Source organism: Herpailurus yagouaroundi, unplaced genomic scaffold (assembly GCF_014898765.1).
Source record: "Herpailurus yagouaroundi ecotype Mexico unplaced genomic scaffold, PumYag 77, whole genome shotgun sequence".
Taxonomy (NCBI): Eukaryota; Metazoa; Chordata; class Mammalia; order Carnivora; family Felidae; genus Herpailurus; species Herpailurus yagouaroundi.
Genome location: NW_024412388.1, coordinates 17,404,175 through 17,424,765, shown reverse-complemented (window position 1 = coordinate 17,424,765; position 20,591 = coordinate 17,404,175). Strand labels below are relative to the sequence as shown.

General features: G+C 46.2%; 1 protein-coding gene and 1 non-coding gene across 3 annotated transcripts; one reads left to right on the top strand and one right to left on the bottom strand.

Moving 5' to 3' along the window:
* Positions 1-3,291: 3,291 nt before the first annotated feature.
* On the bottom strand, positions 3,292-3,394 carry LOC121027886 (U6 spliceosomal RNA). Its single transcript, XR_005788970.1, has one exon. It is a non-coding gene; the product is annotated as a U6 spliceosomal RNA (small nuclear RNA).
* Positions 3,395-6,778: 3,384 nt separating this feature from the next.
* On the top strand, positions 6,779-15,884 carry ZNF436 (zinc finger protein 436). Of its 2 annotated transcripts, XM_040464607.1 has the most exons (4): positions 6,779-7,265; positions 8,556-8,648; positions 9,452-9,578; positions 12,096-15,884. In XM_040464607.1, the coding sequence occupies exons 2-4, from the start codon at positions 8,616-8,618 to the stop codon at positions 13,346-13,348; spliced, it is 1,413 nt and encodes a 470-aa protein (XP_040320541.1). In that variant the 5' UTR covers positions 6,779-7,265; positions 8,556-8,615; the 3' UTR covers positions 13,349-15,884. The 2 variants fall into 2 exon arrangements, with proteins under 2 accessions (XP_040320541.1, XP_040320551.1); XM_040464617.1 differs by lacking the exon at positions 8,556-8,648.
* The last annotated feature ends 4,707 nt before the right edge of the window (positions 15,885-20,591 follow it).

Here is a 20,591-nt window from a genome sequence, read left to right as displayed (position 1 = left end):
TGGAGGGGGGGGGGGGTTCAGTAGTCACGGTGTCCGTATCCATTGTGCTCCCAGTGTCCCAGGGAGTTACAGCACAGGAAAAAATACAAAAAACCGAATCTCCACCCTCAATGACCTTACTGTTTACAAAGGAGATGAATCAGATTAAACAGCAAAAAAACAAGTCAGCTCCAGTCTGCACATCTATACAGTACACATCTACATTCACAAAAGGACCCAGAAAAGCATGAATAGGCCTCAGACTGTGTTCATCACCAGACATCAATACCCTCCCAACTGGTCTTCCTGTGTCTGCTCTGGACCCGCTCCAATTCAGGCTCTCCACTGCGCTGACCAGAATGGGCTTTTCAGAATCGCAACTCTGGTCATGTTAGAGTCCCCCCACTCCCCCACCCCTATTCCAGACCTTCCATTTTCCCCCACTGCGTTTGGCAGGGTCCACAAGGCCCTGCGGGGCTGGCCTCTGCCCTGCCCCCACACTTTGTGCTCCAGCCACACTGGCCGTGCTGTGTTCCTCCTTGTCATGCTGTCTTCGCGCAGACTGTTGGCTGGGACTCGTGATTTAACCCCATCTCCTCCTTCATGTAAGAGACAAAGAGGGGGCGAGCGGCAAGGGAGTTAGCATGAACTTCTGCTACCAGGAAGTCTTCCTGGGGGTGTGTGTCGGGGGGGGGGGGGGGGGAGAGTGCTACCTTACAGGAGGAAGAAGACCAGGTCAGGTAAGGTGGAACACTGAGGCGACACGCTTGGGATGGGGGAGAGAGCGTCTTACCAGTGATGTTATGGCCCAGAGACCTTGAAAACAAAGTACTTTCAAGATCTTATGACCAAGTTAGAAGATATTTTCAGAAGGTTACAGGATCCTCAAAGACTATATCCGGTGAGAAGTCTTTTGTAGACTATATCCAGACTACCAAATCTCCGTCTTTAGCCCTGGATTCCTGGAGCTTAAAACTTAATGTCACTAAGTATTTATCTAGATTTCTCCTCTCAATACACTGGCCCTCTCAAAACAATTAATCTGAAACTGAACTCACATATTCACGTTCTTAAACGCCTTCTTCTGTCTTGTGTATTTGTCAGCTGGTTCACTACCTAGAAGCATCTCTGACGCTTTCCCCTTGCTCTCTTTACTCGTCAGTTACGGATCCTATAGTCCCTCCCTTGTCCAACCCTGGTCTCCATTGCCATCGCTTGCAACACGGTCTTTCAGGTTTTCTCTTTCTTGCACCGATGCAAAGACCTTTTACTGATCTCCTGACTCAAAGCATCCTTCCCTTACCTGCATGTGCCTCGCATGGCTCTGAGCATTGTTTTCCCAGTCACCTCCACTGGACTTCCACCAGCCGTCAAACTCAAACTCCTTGGTTTCACTTTCAGAGCTCCTCTCCTGTCTTGGGTGGCTTATCTTCCACCTCCGCTGCCCCTTTGCTCCAGCCTAAGGGACGTATTTGCCCTTGAAAACCTGATGGACCTTCCAAACTATGCCTGTTCTGATTACTGCTCCCCCCCCCCCACCTTCACCCTAATCTTACCAATCTTCAGCGGCTCACTTGAGATGCGTGTTTTTTTTTTAAGTTTATGTATTTTGACAGAGACAGAGACAGCGTAAGTGGGGGAGGGGCAGAGAGACCGAGAGAGAGAATCCCAAGCAGGCTCCATCCACACTGCCAGAGCAGACCCCGATGAGGGGCTCGAACCCATGAAGCTGTGAGATCATGACCTGAGTTGAAACTGAGTCGGACACTTAGCCGACTGAGCCACCCAAGGCACCCGTCTCTCCACACTGGGTGTGGAGCCTGACACGAGGCTTGAACTCACAACCCTGAGATCAAGACCTGAGCTGAGATTCAGAGCCGGATGCTTGACCGACTGAGCCACCAGGTGCCCCCATCTTTTTTTTTTTTTTTTTTAAGTACAGTTGACACGCAGCGTTATGTTAGTTTCAGGTGTATAGCATAGTGATTTGACAATTCCATACATTACTCAGTGCTCATCACAGTGAGAGAAGTGTGTACCCATCGTCTGTCACCATACAGCATTATGTTATTGACTATAATCCCGATGCTGTACTTTTCATCACTGTGACATTTTATAACTGGAAGTTTGTACCTCTTAATCCTATTCACCCACTTCACCCCTCCCCAGATGCACATCTTCTGTGAAGTCTTCTCTAACCCCTGGCCACAAGGGATATTCCTCAGAACTTGCACAGTGCTGTGAGACTGTCATAATTACGCTGCATTCTACCATGAAGATGATGGTGATGATTTCTTTGTATCACAGTATCAATAATATCTAATAATTATTGAGCATTTGCTAACTGGGTATCTTGGACACATTATGTATGCCTCCATTTCTCATCTGTAAAATGGTGATGATCACGGCACCTGGTTCAGAGGGTTTTGAGGACTCATTAGGATCATACCTGACACAAAGTACTTGGTTAGGAAACATTAGCTAGTGTAATAGGGGCATAATTTACATTGTCTCAACTCACCCTCGGACCCATGAACTGCTTACTGTTATTATACTCTCTTTTTTAAAATTGGGATAACATATATATAACATCAAATTTACAATTTTAACCTTTGGGGGGATTTTTTTTGCATGTTTTCAAGTTTTCATTTAAATTCTAGTTAACATACATGGTAAAACTGGTTTCAGGTGTCGAATTTAGTGATTTATCACTTACACATAACACCCAGTGCTCATCACAGGTTAACGCCCATCACCCATTTAGCCCATCCCTCGCCCACCTCCCTCCGTCAACCCTCTGTTCTCTATAGTTAAGAGTCTCTTGTGGTTTGTTTCCCTCTCTCTTTTTTCCCCCTTTCCTCTATGGTCATCTATTTTGTTTCTTAAATTCCACATATGGGTGAAATCATATGGTGTTTGTCTTTCCCTGACTTATTTCGCTTAGCATAATACACTATAGTTCTATCCACGTCATTGCAAGTGGCAAGATTTCATTCTTTTTGACGGCTGAGTAATATTCCATGTATATATACCACATCTTCTTTGTCCATTCTTCAGTCGATGGACATCTGGGCTCTTTCCATAATTTGGCTATTGTGGATAATGCTGCTGTAAATATTGGGGTATGTGCCCCTTCGAATCAGTGTTTTTGTATCCTTTGGGTAACTACCTAGCAATGCAGTCACTGGTGTGCCTTCCCACCCACAGTGTAAAAGGCTTCCCCTTTCTCCACATCCTTGCCAACATCTGTTGTTTCCTGTGTTGCCGATTTTAGCCATTCTGACAAGTGTGAGGTGGGTTGTTTTTCTTTTTTTTCTAACGGACTGCTTCACGGAGTTGTGTGTCATCCTTGCACAGGGCCATGCTAATCTCCGTATTGTTCCAATTTTCGTATATGTGCTGCCAAAGTGAGCCCCCGTCTGAACCATTTTTAAGTACGTACAGTTCAGTAGTGTTAAGTACATCCACATCGTTGTGCAGCCAATCTCCAGACCGTTTTTCATCTTGCAAAACTGAACCTCTATACCTGTTGAACGGTTCCCCATTCCCTCCTCCCTGAGGCCCTGGCAAGCACTGTTCTACTTTCTGTCTCTCTGAATTGTTATTACTACACTCTTTTTACAAAACTGAGGATACCAAAGTCCAGAGAGCAATTTGCTTCTAGGAGACAGAATCTGGACTTGAACCCGGGTCCTTGTTCACGCGCTAAGCTGCTTTGAAATACGGCTTCAGGGGCGCCTGGGTGGTGCAGTCGGTTAAGCGTCCGACTTCAGCCAGGTCACGATCTCGCGGTCCGTGAGTTCGAGCCCCGCGTCAGGCTCTGGGCTGATGGCTCGGAGCCTGGAGCCTGTTTCCGATTCTGTGTCTCCCTCTCTCTCTGCCCCTCCCCCGTTCATGCTCTGTCTCTCTCTGTCCCAAAAATAAATAAACGTTGAAAAAAAATTTTTTTTTAAATAAAAAAATGAAATACGGCTTCATCTCACAGAGCATCTGTGATGTGTTTTACTTCCCTCATAACAGTCATGGCCGCCGTGTGGCCAGGCCCTCTCTGTGCCCATGTTTTGTAGCCATTCTTAAATGTAATCCTCACGACAGCCCTGCAGTCACCGTGAGGGCGGTGTCCTATCTCCCCGCAGTGTCTGGTACAGAATAGAGACATGTTCAGTGACTGTGGGCCTCGCAATGCCTTTAAGTAGGCTCAATAATGCTAAGTAAGCTTGTTGTACATTTTTTAATGCAATTGTTTACATTTTTGGAAAATGTTGATCCTCTCGGGAGAAAACTAGCTGAAATGCATGGGTTCCTAAAGAACTTCCCTATCCTTTCCACTCCCCGCTCCTTCTGCAGAGTCAATCTGCTCTTCTCACCCCAGGCCCGCCCCCCCGCTGCGCCCCCCCCCCCCCCCCCCCCCCCCGATCTGTACCTCATCACCGGCTCTGCTGATCCACAGCCAAAGGCAGAGACAGTCAGGCAAGGGGACACAAGAGACTGTCCCTGCTCGGCTTCCTCCTCCTGCCACTCCACCTCCACACCCTTCCTTCTAGCCATGCACAGTCCTGGCTATCCTGGAACAAGCTTTGTCCTTTCACGCCTCCGTGACTTCGCACATGCTGTTCTGCAAGACTGGAATGCTTTCCCTCCCCTCTCTTCTCCACCTCCGAGACTCCTACAGTCTTTGCAAGCCAGCTCAGATGTCACCTCCTCTCTGAAGCCTCCTCCCCTGCCCTCTGCTCTCAGTCCACCCCCTCCTCGGCACAGACTTGCTCATCATGTACTACAGCAGTTGGACTGCAGGGACTCCTAGTCACTACAAGTGTCCCCGTGTCCCCAGCTCCTGGTGCTGTGATGAGGCTTCCTCTCTGCTCCTGGTGGGGGTGGGGGGCCGGTCAAGAGGAGCCCGGGGCACTTTGATTTTTTGATGTGCCTGGTATTTTTGAAAATGAGGAGATGGCAAAACAAGTTCGCAAATAGTGAGGCAAGTTTTTCCATGTTTAATAAATTAATGCTTCTAAGAATACAAAAAAATACAACATAATTGTGCTGCTCACAAGATAATGATAGGATTTATTGAAATATAATGATTTATAATGCACCACAGGCCTAGCGGTCTGTTAATGAGAAACAAGTTTAGGGACACAGACGGAGGGTCTTTGATCAAACCGGTCAGTGGATCTGCCATAATGTGAAACCCCGTTTGGAGATTGTGTCAAAAGCCTGATTTGGAGACCCTGGCCAGAAGGTTCTTCTGGCCCCTTTCTGTGCTGATAGGCTGTGCTGCCACCTCTGTACGCAGTAGGTGCTCACTGTTTGCTGAATGATTGGCACACGTACAGCTTTGCAAGTTAATTATTGAAAATTCACGCACAGTAAGTATTCCTGAGAAACAATGAAGTCCTGAACAATGGGGCAGGAAGCCACCTCCTTCTCCAGTAACCCCAACCTGAGTCCAGCTGAAGACTGCAGCAGGAAACCCCTCACCCACTGTCTTTCCTACCCTTCCTCCTCAAGGGCACCAAACGCAGCTTCTGTTCTCGCCTCTCTTCTCCTCCACCCTCTTGAGGGTCCCAGGTGAAGAGAGAGAAAAGCACTCAGAAGGAGGCAAGCAGCCAAGCTGGGCTGGGAGAGGAAAGTTGTCCTGCCCCCAGGCAGGCCTGAGGAATAAAAGAAACAGAGGGAGGACAAAGAAGGACTCAAAGCACCGGAGCAAGGGGGAGAGAGGCCTAAGGAAGTTTACAAAGCAATCTGTCAGAGAAGGGCTGAAAAGGGAGCCCTGCTGGGCTGAGTGGCGCAGGCGCTCTACTCACCTTAGGCCCAGTTAGAGATGTGCGTTTACTCAGCCCAAGTCGTCCCAGGAGCTTCCCAGAACACGAGCGAGGCCTCCACTGGCCGGGTTCTGGCAACCTCAGACACCTCTGCTCTAATAGGCTCAATACACCAGTTTGCTTGAACCCACCAACCTGGCCCAACTTCCAATTCCCTCTGGATTTCCGACAGAAACACTATGTGGGTGAAGGTCACCAGCAGTCTGACTTCCCAGATTTTCTGAGCCGGTGAAAATACCCACAAGGCCTTTCTGGAAGTCTCCCCTGCCACCAAAGGCAGGATTAATAATAATAACGGCTACCATCTGAGTGTTCGTTCTGTGTGGAGGGCTTTACCCCATCTCACTTAGTGCCCACCACCGCCTTAGGTATGATTGCCCTGTTTTACATAAAGGGAAATGGGCCTGGAGAGATTGAATGACTATCTAGAGGATAGACAGCCTGGATTCCAACTCAGGTCTGTTTGACCTCGATGCCCACCCTCTTCCCTCTATGGATATTGTCTCTTGGGAATCCTCTACAATTCTTCTTTCTTTTTTCTTTTTTCTTTTTTTTTTTTTTTTTTTTTTTTTTGTGGTACCCAAATAAATTTCAGGTGGGGTAGGATGGTACAATTCTGAGCTATCTAAAGAATTCCTAACCTCACAGCTGGGGATGGGAAGAGCAGTGGGAGTGGGAGTCTGCCTCATGGCTGGGTAGGGTCCTAGTTCTTTTTAGACACTTGAGTAATTTAACCATAAATAACTGGGCACTGGGAACAGGACACTCACTAATAAAAGCATAGCCTGGAGTCATGTTGGGGGGGGGGGGGGTAGAATTCAAGTCACTCAGTGGGTGGATGTATCTGCAAAACAAAAGAAAAGCCCCTTTCCCAGCCCAGGCAGAGAAATCTCCTGTAAAGTTAGAGACAACAGGCTTCTGGGCACGTAGCCAAGGTTCTGGGGATATTTATAACTTGAAGAGGGTGGGAGTCCCTAATAAGCTGCTATATTCTTTTTCCATCACTTCCCTCTCCAAGGCTACAGCGAGCTCAGAGCTCTTCCCCACGCAGAATGCCTGCTTTCCCCAATGTTCGGCTTCCATTGTCTAATTTTCTCATCCTGGCTGGGGAAAGGAAAGGCTGCAAGTCCTTCCGTTCGGAAGAACTCCAGTTGAATGCAGCTTAGCCGCTGCTGGTGTTTCTTGGCTAGCTGCTGTGGTCTCAGGGATCTGCCTATGAGTGTGTGGTTTCCCTAAGCTGCTTGAGAGTCTGTGAGTCTTTGGGATCCGCCTACGATCTCTGGGCTTTGCCTGCAAGTCTACGGGTTTGAGATCTACCTGCGGGTCTGAGATATCCGGGATCTGCCAGTGATTTCTAGAATCCTTCCAAACACTCGAAGTCTCAGAGAACTCTGCGGATTTGGAATCTGTTTGAGGCCTCTCAGATCTTGGAGCCGGCGATCTAGTGGATCTTCGGGGCAGGCGGTAAGTCTGTTCTTTCCCAGCTTGGTTTTTCGGTTTCCCACCTTCAGCGGGTCAGGGACTACTAGCATCTTGAGGGCCCGCCCAGCTCAGGCCCTCAGAGGCCCAAGAGCCCATCCGTGCAGGAAACCGTCAGAAATCCTCTTAGTAGACAAGCCCCCAGGGATGATCAGGACGGGTTTTTTCAGCCCTGGGGCTTGACTTGCTCCTTCTTATGCGCCCTATCCTCCACCCTCGCTTTTGATTTCCCTCGGGTTTTCTCTTCTCTGCTGGACGCAGCTCAGCCCGCCCATCAAGCGGCGCCCTCTTTAGAAGGACAAGGTTGGCTGCCCGTACAGGGTTAATAGCAAAAGGGCCGGGACACCGCCTGGCCGAGCCGCGGACTCTACTAGCCAGCGCACTGGAGGCGCGGGGCCTCCTGGGAGTTGTAGTCTGAGTAGCCGGGTGAGAGTGCCGCAGGCACTGCTGGGAGACGTAGTGCGTGGGCGGAGCTCAAAGTTCCAGCGCGGCCGCCGAGTCTCCCCTGGGGAGTGGGCGGCTGCCGCTTTTCTCTCAGGCCCCGGCTGTCAAATTAGGGCTAATCCCAGCAGAACTCAACACAAGCCAGCGCCTATATTAGGCCCGACGTCGAAGTTAAGGCCTGACTCAAGACAAGCATAAGGTCGTGAGGAGATGCAGGGCAATCCCTCTGGCTTAATCGGGCCGTGGTCTCCAAGAGACGAAAGCGGAAGATACTCCTCCCTGCTAGGAGGACGCCCTTCCTTCTTCACCCTTTTGTTCTTTTCCCTCCTTGGTTTTTGGCCTCTGACTGGCCTTTGTACGCGGGAATGGAACTCCAACTCCCGACAGGCCACGGGAGCAGGCGCAGGCGTGATCGAGGTGCTCAGCCACGCTACAAGAGGCGGGCCTAGTGTTCAGCATCTAATTGGCAAAGCGTTTTGCAACCTTCGCTCGCTGATTGGCTGAGATAGCTGCCGGAAAGGGCCAGCCTCGAGATGGGAGAGCGGAGGCGTTCTGTGGGCTGGGCTGAGAGCCTCCTCCCCGAGACAGCATCGACTTGACCCCCGGCCCCGGAGGGTCCGAGCTAGGGGGCTGTCTTAGTAAATTCCGGCAGTGCCTCCACCCTCCGGTGGCGGAGACACAGAGGGCGGGTCGCACTCTAGGGTCAGGAAGGAGAGTGACCCGGCCCGGCTCCCGGGCCCTCCCCACCCGCCTGGCGGCCAGAACTCCAGCCCTGGGGAGTGGGCAGGGCCTATCTTCTGTGCCTCACGCCCTGCTTTTCGCCTCCTTTAGCGCTGTCTGCTAGCTGCTTTTCCTGCTCTCTCTTCTGGGAGGCGAATCCTTGAGCCCGAGATGGCAGCCACCCTGCTCATGGCTGGGTCCCAGGTAAGCCGGGGGTGGCTTCTCGGACCCTGCCTCTGCTTACCCACCTTGTCCCGGCGTTTCTTCGCTGTGCAAATCCCTGTTGGAAATTCCCTGGGATTAGTAATTCGCTCGCTTCGGTATTCTGCCTCGAGAAACCTCAGTACCAGGCCAGTATAGCCACGAACAAGCATTTATTGAACACCTGCTGTATGCCTTTAAATCCTAGGAAGGCAAAAGATGGATGGAACGGTCCCTCCCCGCCTGCTCACAATCTGTAGGGAGACAGACGCATCCGTTGAACTGTGATACAACGTGATAACAGCTTTATTTGTCGTAGAAACAAAGTGCTGTGGTGTGGGAACCAAGAAGTTGGGGTGATTAATTCTAAGGAGCCTAAGGGAGGAGTGGAGCGGAGCAGGGGGCCAGGGGACACTGAAGAACTGTCTGTACTGGAACAGGGCCTTAAAGAATTGTAAATTTTCACTAGTCTGAGACATACTACAGGAATAGAGGAACAGCGAGTAAAAGGTATGTAGGGATGTAGGTGCTACGTGTGTTCTGAGAAAAGTACCGCTAGAAGATAAAGTTCTGGAGTGGACAGGACTATCTGGCCATGGGACCAGAGCAGTCAGCTGGTAAATGGATCCCTTCTCTCCCACATCTCTTTTTTTTTTTTGCCTGTTTATTTCTTCTTTGGACTCTTCAGATCAGACTTGATACCTTTTGCCTTCGCAACAGTTCTAGCCATGTCTCTAATTTCAAAAGGAGAAATTAGTATTAACCTTCTGGATACCCAGTAATGAGGAAGCATTGTGTGATTTCAGGCACCTGTGACATTTGAAGATATGGCCATGTACCTCACTCGGGAAGAATGGAGACCTCTGGATCCTACACAGAGGGACCTTTACAGGGATGTCATGCAGGAGAATTACGGAAACGTTGTCTCACTAGGTAAGTAAGGATTCTCTGCCTTTCTTCGCTCCCACGTTTTTGAGGCTCAAAAATGGCTTAGCTCTTTCAACACAACCAAGTTGTGTGATTTTTAAAGCATTGAATCAGATATTGGTTTGAGTTCAGTCCTCAGGCAGATCTTGGAGTGTGGGAACATCAAGGTCATATTGTCTAAAAGGAAAGACCGTTTCTGCCCATTTTAGAAACATTCAGATTTCTTGTGCCCTGAGTCATCTACCATTCTCCAGCCTGTTTGTACAGATCACTGACCAAACAGGTCTGACATAATGGTGCTTGCCAGGATATAAATGCCCATGTAAATGGTCGTTTTACTAGAAGATGAGGAGGGTTCTGACTCAGGTTCATGGGAGGGCAAAAGCCACATTTTTGTGTTTGTTTTGTCTTCAGAGCCTTAGCTTTGCCAGAGCTCCTTTATTCATCTGGAGCAGGTACCTGTCTAGAGATGTTTCAGAGTTGATCGTAAATTTTGAGTGTGTCAAATGTTCCAGAAAAATCCTGAACTCAACGAGATCACAAATTCTATTAGGAAGAGAAGTAATTGTTTTGATGGTTTGTAAACCTGTCTTCTCTTAGCTATCTTTTGGTCTGGGCGTAACTAGAATTAACAGTATATTCTTGAGCTGAACAGTCTTTTGACTCACTTTGCCTCCTAGTAAGACTTGATAGAACTTAGCAATCATATATGGTTCACTAGGTCATCTGCCCTTCATTAGGACTAATTCTTATTTTGAAATCTTTATTTCTATAGCCTTTTCCAGGACAAAAGGCAAATAGGAGGGGTTTCCTTTTTACCTTGGGCTCTCCCTGATGTTCCAAGATTCTTGGATCTTTCCTTTAGAAAAGCAACTAAAATTTATTTACCTAGATGTAGTGCAGTCTCTCATCCAAATGTTCACCCCAATCCAACAAAAGCAAGCAGTGAGAGTCTTAAAGAAATGTGAATTTGTATGGCTCTGCCAGCCCAAGGAGTACTTGTTAGAAGGACGGAAGCATGGAAGGACGGACACACACACATACACACACACATACATACATACACACACACACACACACACACACACACATACACACAGAAAAATAAGTTCTTTTCTCAAATAAGTTTGATACTGGTAAATACCAGTAGTATTGGTAAATAATATCTACAGGGCACCTGGGTGGCTCAGTCAGTTGAGTGTCCAGCTTCGGCTCAGCTCATGATCTCATGGTTCACTAGTTTGAGCCCCACATCAGGCTGTCTGCTGACAGCACAGAGTCTGCTTCAGATCCTCTGTCTCCCTCTCTCTCTGCTCCTTGCCCACTCATGTATGTGCCCTCTTTTTCTCTCTGAAAAATTAAAAAAAAATTTAGTAAATAATTAAAATTTACAAGGCTTCTTAACCTCAGGACTCTTCAGAACCTTTAATGTGTTAAATGGCGTGCCCATTTCTAAGAAGAGATGTTGAATGCACCATTTACCAAAGTAGTTTATCCATAGACCCTTTTCTCCCAGCATACATAGTAACCTCTAGGTTGATGAGTGTGCTAAGTAACACAACTTGGAAAAACAGTGTCTGGTAGAAAGTTGCTTATAGATAGTGGTTGTATATTTTCTTTTTCATTTTCATTTGAAGGCTGTGTTTAGGTAATGTCAGGGATGTTTTGAGCCAGGCATCATTTGTGCATTCTCCAACCTTCCCTCCTCTATTCACATTTAAAGGCCGCTTGGGGTGCCTGGGTGTCTCAGTCGGTTGAGCGTCAAACTTTGGCTCAGGTCATGATCTCTTGGTCTGTGAGTTCGAACCCCGCGTTGGGCTCTGTGCTGACAGCTCAGAGCCTGGAGCCGGCTTCGGATTCTGTCTCTCTCTCTCTCTGTGCCCCTCCCCCTCTCATGCTCTGTCTGTCTGTCTGTCTCTCTCTCTCTCTCTCTCTGTCAAAAATAAATAAAAATTAAAAAAAATTTTTTAAAGGCCACTGGAAGGAAGCAAGTAACATTTGGCAGTCACTTTTCCTGTCAACTAAGACTTGATATAGCTAGACAAAAATGCTTTTTCCATCCTAACCCAGTAGATTCATAGTAAATATCATCTAATGATAATGATGAAGGCTTGGAAAGTTTAAGAACGTACACACAATGCGATCACATATAAAACATCTAGGTTCTTGGCTTCTAGGCATTCTAATATACAGTCTTTTATGTTTTCTGTTCTGGTTCTTTGAAAACACCAGGAGCATATACAATTTTCATAAAGAACCATTAACGGTAATGGTTCAGAGCATGAACTGTTATCAGACAAACCTGGATTTGAATCTTAGTCCCACCACTTACTACTCTGTGAGCTTTTTGCAAGTCACTTCTCGGGGTCTAGAATTTACTATCCATAGGGTAGAAATCATAATGCCTGACTCTCAGGGTGATTGAAGTAATTTGGGGAAAGAACTTAGCACAATGCCTGGTACACAGGAGACAAATTTTGTGTATTTGCTGGGATTATTATTATTATTTACCCTTTATTACAGATTTTGAGATCAGGAGTGAGAATGAAGTGAATCCAAAGCAAGAGATTAGTGAAGATGTGGAATTTGGCACTGCATCTGAAAGACCTGTGGGGAACACTGAGGAAAATCCTGAAAATGAAGAAGCCTTTGAAAGCAGGGAGAGACCCGAAAGACAGTGGGGAGATTTAACAGCAGAAGAGTGGGTAAGCTATCCTCTTCAACAAGTCACTGACCTGCTCGTTCACAAAGAAGTCCACACGGGCATCCGGTATCATATATGTTCTCATTGTGGAAAGGCCTTCAGTCAGATCTCAGACCTTAATCGACATCAGAAAACCCACACTGGAGACAGACCCTATAAGTGCTACGAATGTGGAAAGGGCTTCAGTCGGAGCTCACACCTTATTCAGCATCAAAGAACACACACCGGGGAAAGGCCTTATGACTGTAATGAGTGTGGGAAAAGTTTTGGAAGAAGCTCTCACCTCATTCAGCACCAGACAATCCACACTGGAGAAAAACCCCACAAATGTAACGAGTGTGGGAAAAGTTTCTGCCGGCTGTCTCACCTCATCCAGCACCAAAGGACCCATAGTGGGGAAAAGCCCTATGAGTGTGAGGAGTGTGGGAAAAGCTTCAGCCGGAGCTCTCACCTAGCTCAGCACCAGAGGACCCACACAGGTGAGAAGCCTTACGAGTGTAATGAATGTGGGCGAGGCTTCAGTGAGAGATCTGATCTCATCAAACACTATCGGGTGCACACGGGGGAGAGGCCCTACAAGTGTGATGAGTGTGGGAAGAATTTCAGTCAGAACTCCGACCTGGTGCGCCATCGCAGAGCCCACACGGGAGAAAAGCCGTACCACTGTAACGAATGTGGGGAGAATTTCAGCCGCATCTCGCACTTGGTTCAGCACCAGAGAACGCACACAGGGGAAAAGCCGTACGAATGTAACGCTTGTGGGAAAAGCTTCAGCCGGAGCTCTCATCTCATCACACACCAGAAAATTCACACCGGAGAGAAGCCCTACGAGTGCAATGAGTGTTGGCGAAGCTTTGGAGAAAGGTCAGATCTCATTAAACACCAGAGAACCCACACCGGAGAGAAGCCCTATGAGTGTGTACAGTGTGGAAAAGGTTTCACTCAGAGCTCCAACCTCATCACCCATCAAAGAGTTCATACGGGAGAGAAGCCTTACGAATGTACTGAGTGCGAGAAGAGTTTCAGCCGGAGCTCGGCACTTATTAAACATAAGAGGGTACATACTGACTAAGTCCTGTAATTATAAGAAATGATTCACTTGAAGGTACAATTTTATTTGATAGCAAAGAGCTCTCTCAAGACGGAGCTGCTTTTACCGTAGTGAAGTTCCTTGCTGGCCATCGTTTGAAACATCAAAGAAGATAAGCCATTTGAAATTCTGACCCACAACTTTGGGAACGTTCCCCCCTTCTCCCAAGGAGTGATTTTTTTTTTATTCACTGAATATTAATGAAGTACTTCATCAGAATCAGCTCCACAAGTAACTGGGAATCTGAAGACCAGGGGATGCATGCTGGTAAAGCCTCAGGATTGGAAATGGAGTAAATCTTTATAAGTTCTCTCTCTCATCCGTGGCCCAAAGAACTATGCTAGGGGAAATGTTGGACTGTAATAGGGTGGTCACAGCTGCTTCGGAAAAAGACAACCAGAGACTGCCTGAATTGCCACACCTGTTCACTCTCCATAATTGTTGGGCACGCACATCTTCCCCTTTGAAAGGCGTTTTCCTTGAGTTGCGTATGCATTTGTATCTTTCCATCTTCCTGAGAGCAGGATTCTGCACGATGAAGGCAATGATCATAACTGTTTCCCTCATTGTTCCTAATTACCTTTACTCAAGCTTGCATCTTTGCAAAAGCTAACTACAGATGCAGATTAAAAGGAAACATGAGACACAGGTTTGGGGACCAAGGACTCATCAATGGTGGTGACTTTAGCAAGAGCTGGTTACTGTTGTTATTGCCACTAATCAAAATGTATTCCTTTTCTTTGGGGGATCACTGTAGGGGACAATGTAGGGAGGGTATCTTCAAGGAAAGATAGGACCGTACTGGTGGTGGAGTGTAAGGAGCAAGTGGAATTGGCCACTCCCGGGAAGGAAACACAGAGTTCCTCCCCAAGGACCACCACCATTCCTTTCTGTGTTCTTCCCCTTCTGCCTTGAGAGATCAATTCTACTACTAACTCTAGGATTTGATAAGGGCCACATCCCAGTGTTTCTCTTGGCTTGCATAAGGGCATGTGTATGTACAGTAAAATGTGTATTCCTGTAATTTTTCCAGTAGCGGAAACTGAATTCACACAGAATTAGCATGTTCCTGGGTGACGTTGATCATGTGACAGAACTACAGACAACTCCAGTGTGAGAAATGTCCTTTCATTTTCTTTTTTTTTTTTTTTATAAAGGAAAAATGTTAAACACTAGTGCTCTAGTGTGCACGCTCCTTTAAGATCTGTCTTTGTACAGAACTAAGCACTTGTTTATGTGTATCAGTCAATTGTGGGAGATAATAACTGGACAGATAGGTTGAGTGTCCTGTTCTCAGACTGAATACTCTTCTCTTTGGCTTACTCACAAGGAATGAATAAACCCAGATAGGAATGTGTTTCTATCCTGTCAGTCTACAGATACGTGTGGTTAAGATGAAAGTTGACCCAAATTAAACCTGTTAGCGTCAGTTCTCCTAATCTCAGCCCACATAGGAGTTAAGAAATACCCCAGGCATTGGTGCTTATCCAGGCATTTGGGGGTGGAAGTGTGAGGGGGAGTGGACTAAGGAATAGATCTTTTTCGAGAGTGCCCCAAGCTATTTCTACTGTGCTTTATTGTGAATGCTGTAACATTTGAAAAATATTTCGCCATAGCTCTTTGGGACTTGGTGTGTTAAAGGAGCCAGTGGTCTCTCTCGGGTAGTATACTACGTCGAGTCATTAGGAGCCACAACTGTGTGGGACTGCATCCTTTGCAGGGACACAACCTTGAAAGGAACAAAATGAAACACCACTCCATCAAGGAGGTTTCTTCATGTTGCCACTCCTGTTTAAATACAAACTCAACTCGGGCAGGGAGCATGTTTTGTGTCCTGTACAAAATCTAGCCGATCGTGGGTATCCATATTTTAATTGTTGAATGACTCACATGTTCTTGATGACTGAACTCGAATATGTCCTTTCCTGTATCAGTGTTGCTAATGGTTTTAACAAATATCAGAGTTCTCCTGTTGTTTCTGTGAGGCACTCTGGGCATCAGCTTTGGAGTGGCCACAGAAGACAGCATCCTCATGACCTAAGGGTATTTCACTCCCTCTTTCTTCCCTACTCTCCTGCCCCATCCCAACCTGTTCCTACTGCTGCTTTTGGCTTCTTAGAGGCGAGTGGCTCAAGAAGAGGCTTCTTGGTGCCCCAGCCATCTCTCCATACATGTACACTCCAGCTGGGAAGTTCAAAGGGCAAGGGCCAGACCAGCTGTCTCCTGTCTTTCTGCCAACTGCTGCCCATTTGCTGTGTTGAACTTTTGTGTAGAACTTCTGCATCAGACTCTCTTTGCTAATGCTTTCTGCATGTTTCCTGCTCCCAAGTCTCTGGCCGCTTCTGCACATACCCTGAACACTTTGTGCCTGTTTTCTATGGTTGTGGAGAGTGAGTGAACAAGTAAGTATGTAGAGCAGTTTTTCGTAGGGTATTGGTCGCAGTTATGCTAGTGTCTATCTACATCTGTATTCTAACAATATTCTATAATTAAAAGTATACTTTTTAAAAATCAAAAAGCTGAGAATTTTTTAGTAACCCAGCACCGATTCATAAACTGGTTTCTCGTCAGATTCACTAAGAGTGGACACAATTGTCTTTACATTGATGCATTTGTACAGATGTTCTGGCAGAAATTTGGGCGCACGTTATTTCACACACTGGTGGGCCCTCTGGATATTGCCATTATTGTAGGAAGATGCAAAAATCTGGAGAGTTTCCTGTGAAGATTGGGTTGGAGGCAAAGCAGCATGGAAGTATTTGGTATGAGTGTCTCGTTAACTTTGGAGAAGGTGAAACACAAACACATCCAAAAGCAAAAATGAAAGGAGGCCTTGTTGCTTTAAGGAGATATTTTTGGATATCTGTTAAGAACACTAAAACAATTTCTTCTGAACTAGTATTGGAATCCCAGAACAGATCCCTCTTAGAAGTAGTCAAAGGCTCTCTATTCATGACACAGTTTGCCTAAGGCAGTGATTATGTATTACTAAGGTGTGGCCACAATTTTCAAATTACTTACAAGTAATGTTCTCTTATGAAACCTTTCTTTAAATGGCGGGCCAGTCTAGGCAGAGGTAGGGAGTCGAAGTGCTTTAAATTGGGGAAAACTACAAAGATGAAAGAAAAACTTCAACTAAGCCTATACCCAAGACTTGGAAAGAAAAGAGATTTTATTAAAACATCGTTTAAAGCTCTCTTTTTCCGTGCTACATGTCCAACAATTTTTATTTCTGGGAGGAAACGTTAAAGGAAAATGCTGGCTCACCTGGAGCCCCCCTCTCAGGGTATTTGATATGTTAATATTTTGCCATTATTATAATGGAAGCAGATTTCCTTCTGTGTGAGCTGTTCTCTAAAAGGCCAGGTTAGGGCTTTGCTTCCAGGCCGTTAGGACACCAATGAATGCACTGAAATGATAATTTGTTAAGTGGTTCCCTACTGTTTCAAAAGTTAGTATTGTTTGAAAAGGAGTTCCTATGCCCTGGGAGGAATGGACTTTTTGAAGCATTGGTTAGATACCCGTCTCTAGTGGCGTAGCCTGGGCCCTGTGTATCTGTAGGAGACTTCAAGATAAAAGGGCATTAGTGAAACACAACTGAGGAGGAAAACTAATAGAAGAAAATTACCTTGTCGTGCCCTAAAATTGTTTCATAGTTAATCCCATTTTTTAAATATTTTATTTATTTTTAATGAGTTTTCCATGTTTTTTTTTTTTTAATTTTTAATGTTTATTTACTTTTGAGAGGCGGGGAGAGACAGAGAGACAGAGACGAGCAGGGGAGGGGCAGAGTGAGAGGGAGACACAGAATCTGAAGCAGGCTCCAGGCCCTGAGCTGTCAGCAGAGCCCGACGCAGGGCTCGAACTCATGGACTGTGAGATCATGACTTGAGCTGAAGTCGGACGCTCAACCAACTGAACCACCCAGGCACCCCAAGATTTTATTTTTAGGTAATCTCTACACCTAACATGGGGCTCAAACTTCAATCCCAAGATCAAGAGTCGCATGCTCTTCCGACTGAGCCACTCAGGCGCCTCAAGCTAATCTCCTTTTTTAATGTTTTCCTAAATGCTTTGTGTTCAAAGTTTTTATCATTTTCAGCTTCTCCAAAGGTGGTTTTGTTTTTCCTTCAGGGAGAGACCGAGGCTGATGACCTCAAAATCCCACTCTGAATTTCACAACAGCCCCTGTGCCTAGCTGATTTATGGACATCCCCGTTTGGAAATTACCAGGCACCTTAAAATCAACCCCAAACTGACCTTACCGCTTTCTTCCACCCCCCAGCTGCTTTCTCCTGTATTTAACTCAGCCATTGCCTAGTTACCCAAGCTGGAAACTTGGATATCACACTCAACAGCTCCTGTTCCTTTCAGCCCCTTCCTCAAAACAATAAATACTGGTTGAACAGTCATCCAGTCATGACCAACCTTGCTCTTTCTACTTGCTTTCTCACCACTTACCATGCAACCTTAGGCAAGTTCATTAATTTTCTGTTCCTTGGATTTCCCATCCATAAATGGGGGTAATTATATCTACCTCCTAGAGTTGCAAAGATTTAAGTGAGATAATGGGCTTGAAATATTAGCTGCAGTTATTGAGACCATCACCAGGCCACATCCTGCTGACTTTTTAAAAAAAAATTTTAATTTTATTTTTAAGTAATCCTACACCCAATGTGGGCTCAAACTCACAACCCTGAGATTAAGAGCCACACGCTCCTCTGACTGACCAGCCAGGTGTCCTCACCCACATCTTGTTTACTGAAACCACCTCCTAATGAGTCTCTCTCTCTCTCTCTCTCTCTCTCTCTCTCTCTCTCTCTCTCTTTACAGTTCATCCATTTGTTTTTGAGAGAGAGAGCATGCGTGAGTAAGGGAGGGGTGGAGACGGAGAGAAAGAGAATCCCAAGTAGGCTCTGCACTGTCAGTATGGAGCCTGATGCAGGGCTCAAACCCATGAACCATGAGATCATGACCTGAGCTGAAATCGAGAGCCAGCCGCTCAACCGACTGAGCCACCCAGGCATCCCATGCATCTCTTTTCCATTTGCAATCCCCTCTGGTCTATTCTGCCTAGCTGGAGCTAGATCTTTCTAAAGGGCAAATCCTTTCTTTGCCACTGTTCTGTGTAAAATCTTCTCATGCTTCCCATCGCCCCTTGCATATGGTGAAACTCTTTTGGTGTAATTTTTGAGGAGGTCATCGTGCTCTGGCCTCTGCCACCCTCCACTGCCCTCAGCTTCAGTTCTCTGTGCTATCAACGCTACAAGCTGAATCTCTTTCTCTCCACTCCTGGCCAACTCCTTGTCCTTCAAGTCTCATTCCTAACTTGTTCTAAGAACCCTTTCCTGATCCCACAAGATGAACAGGTGTCCCGTTTCTGTGTTCCATGAGTTTGTGCCAATCAAAGCACTTTATCCCTGCTTCATAATTGCCTGCTTACTTTTTCATCTCCTCCATTAGACTTTGGTACCCTTGAAGAAGTCATTGTGTCTTGCTCACTATTGTATCTTCAGCTATTAGCAAATGTTTGACTTAAGATATAGAGTAGGCAGGCAACAGATATTTGTTGGATAAGAGAGAGGACATTATGTGTAAACTTCATTCCCCTCAGCAGAGCTGGTGACTTCAGTTCCAATTTGTCACCACACAAGCTACTCACCAAAGAACATTAGAAGTTCTGTCATTGGATATCTAGTGGGGCCTTCTGCAAGATGAAGAAGGCTCCCAGAGCCAATATGACCTATCAAAGACACCTCCCAGCCTGTCCCCCAGATAAAGCTGGGATAATAAAGGGACCCACCCCTGGTGGTTCCTGTATTTGATGGGTCATTGTCATCTTCTCTCTAGGAATAGATTCTTTATGGCAACTTTGGAGCTGTGTTGCAAGGTAGGCTGTCAACACAGGAAACTTGGGCAGGATTTTAAGCTCCCTGTTCTAAGTTTGGTATTTGATCAGCCTCTGAATTCTTCAAACAGAACACATAAACAAATAAATGGTGGGTAATCTTTTGCAGGAAGAATCCAGATTCCTATGAGAATCTAATGAAAAGTTTCAGATCATTTGCTTTTATTGAGTTTTCAGAATTCTTTATATGTTTTGGACACAAGTCCTTTATCATACATATGACCTACAAGTATTTCTCCCAGTCTTTGGCCTTGCCTTTCATGCTCTTAATAGTGTCTTTCAAAGAACCAAAGTTTTAAATTTTGATCACCTGCAGTTTTCTGATAGGATTTTTACCCCAGGTTTCCTTTTCTAGATCTTCACATTGGTATCTTGAATCATAGCACTTAAGTCTTTGTTTTTTTTAGCAAAGGAAGGGAGAAAGCACGCTTTCTGGACTTCATTCTTGTTTAGTTACATCCACTCTACTGGAGTTTGAGTTTTAGCCTAGGTAGTACTGCCATTAGATCAGGGCAGCAGGGCCACCACCCTGAGCCCTGCTCTTTAAAGGTCCCTGATCTGGCTTTGCTCTAGTTGCACCTTCGCTCATGGGGCTAAGGATGTGCCCATCTAGAGCTCATACCTCCTCCTTCCCTTTCTAGATCACAAACTCTAGGTATCCAGGATCTTGGAATTCTTTGCCCAAATAGCTCCCTTTCAAGTGTCTTCCCCAGGTTTGTGTTCTTGAAGGTAAACCAATCTGCACGTGTGTACCCCCAGGCCTTAGGTTTGGGAGGATAGACTGAGATTACACCTGCACGTTGAGTAGCCTCACGCATGTGGATGTTAGGGCCCACCTAGAACGGGACAGATACAGAGTAGGGAAAGAAGGGGACAGGCCTCTATTTGTACTCTTCTTCAGTCCTGGTTCCAGCTGTCCTATCAAAAATTTCCAAAAAAAAAAAAAAAAATTCCGGGGCACCTGGCTGACTGAGTAGGAAGAGCATTGGACTCTTGATCTCGGGGTCATGAGTTCGAGCCCCACATTGGGTATAGAGATTACTTAAAAAAATAAATAAACTTAAAAAACTTGAGTGCCTGGCTGCCTCAGTCAGTACAGCATGCAACTCTTGATCTTGGGGTTGTTGAGTTTAAGCCCCACATTGGGTGTCGAGCATACTTTATATTTTTTTTGATTTCATGTTTTATTTTTTAAAATTTACATCCAAATGAGTTAGCATATAGTGCAACAATGATTTCGGGAGTAGATTCCTTAGTGCCCCTTAGCCATTTAGCCCATCCCCCCTCCCACAACCCCTCCAGTAACCCTCAGTTTGT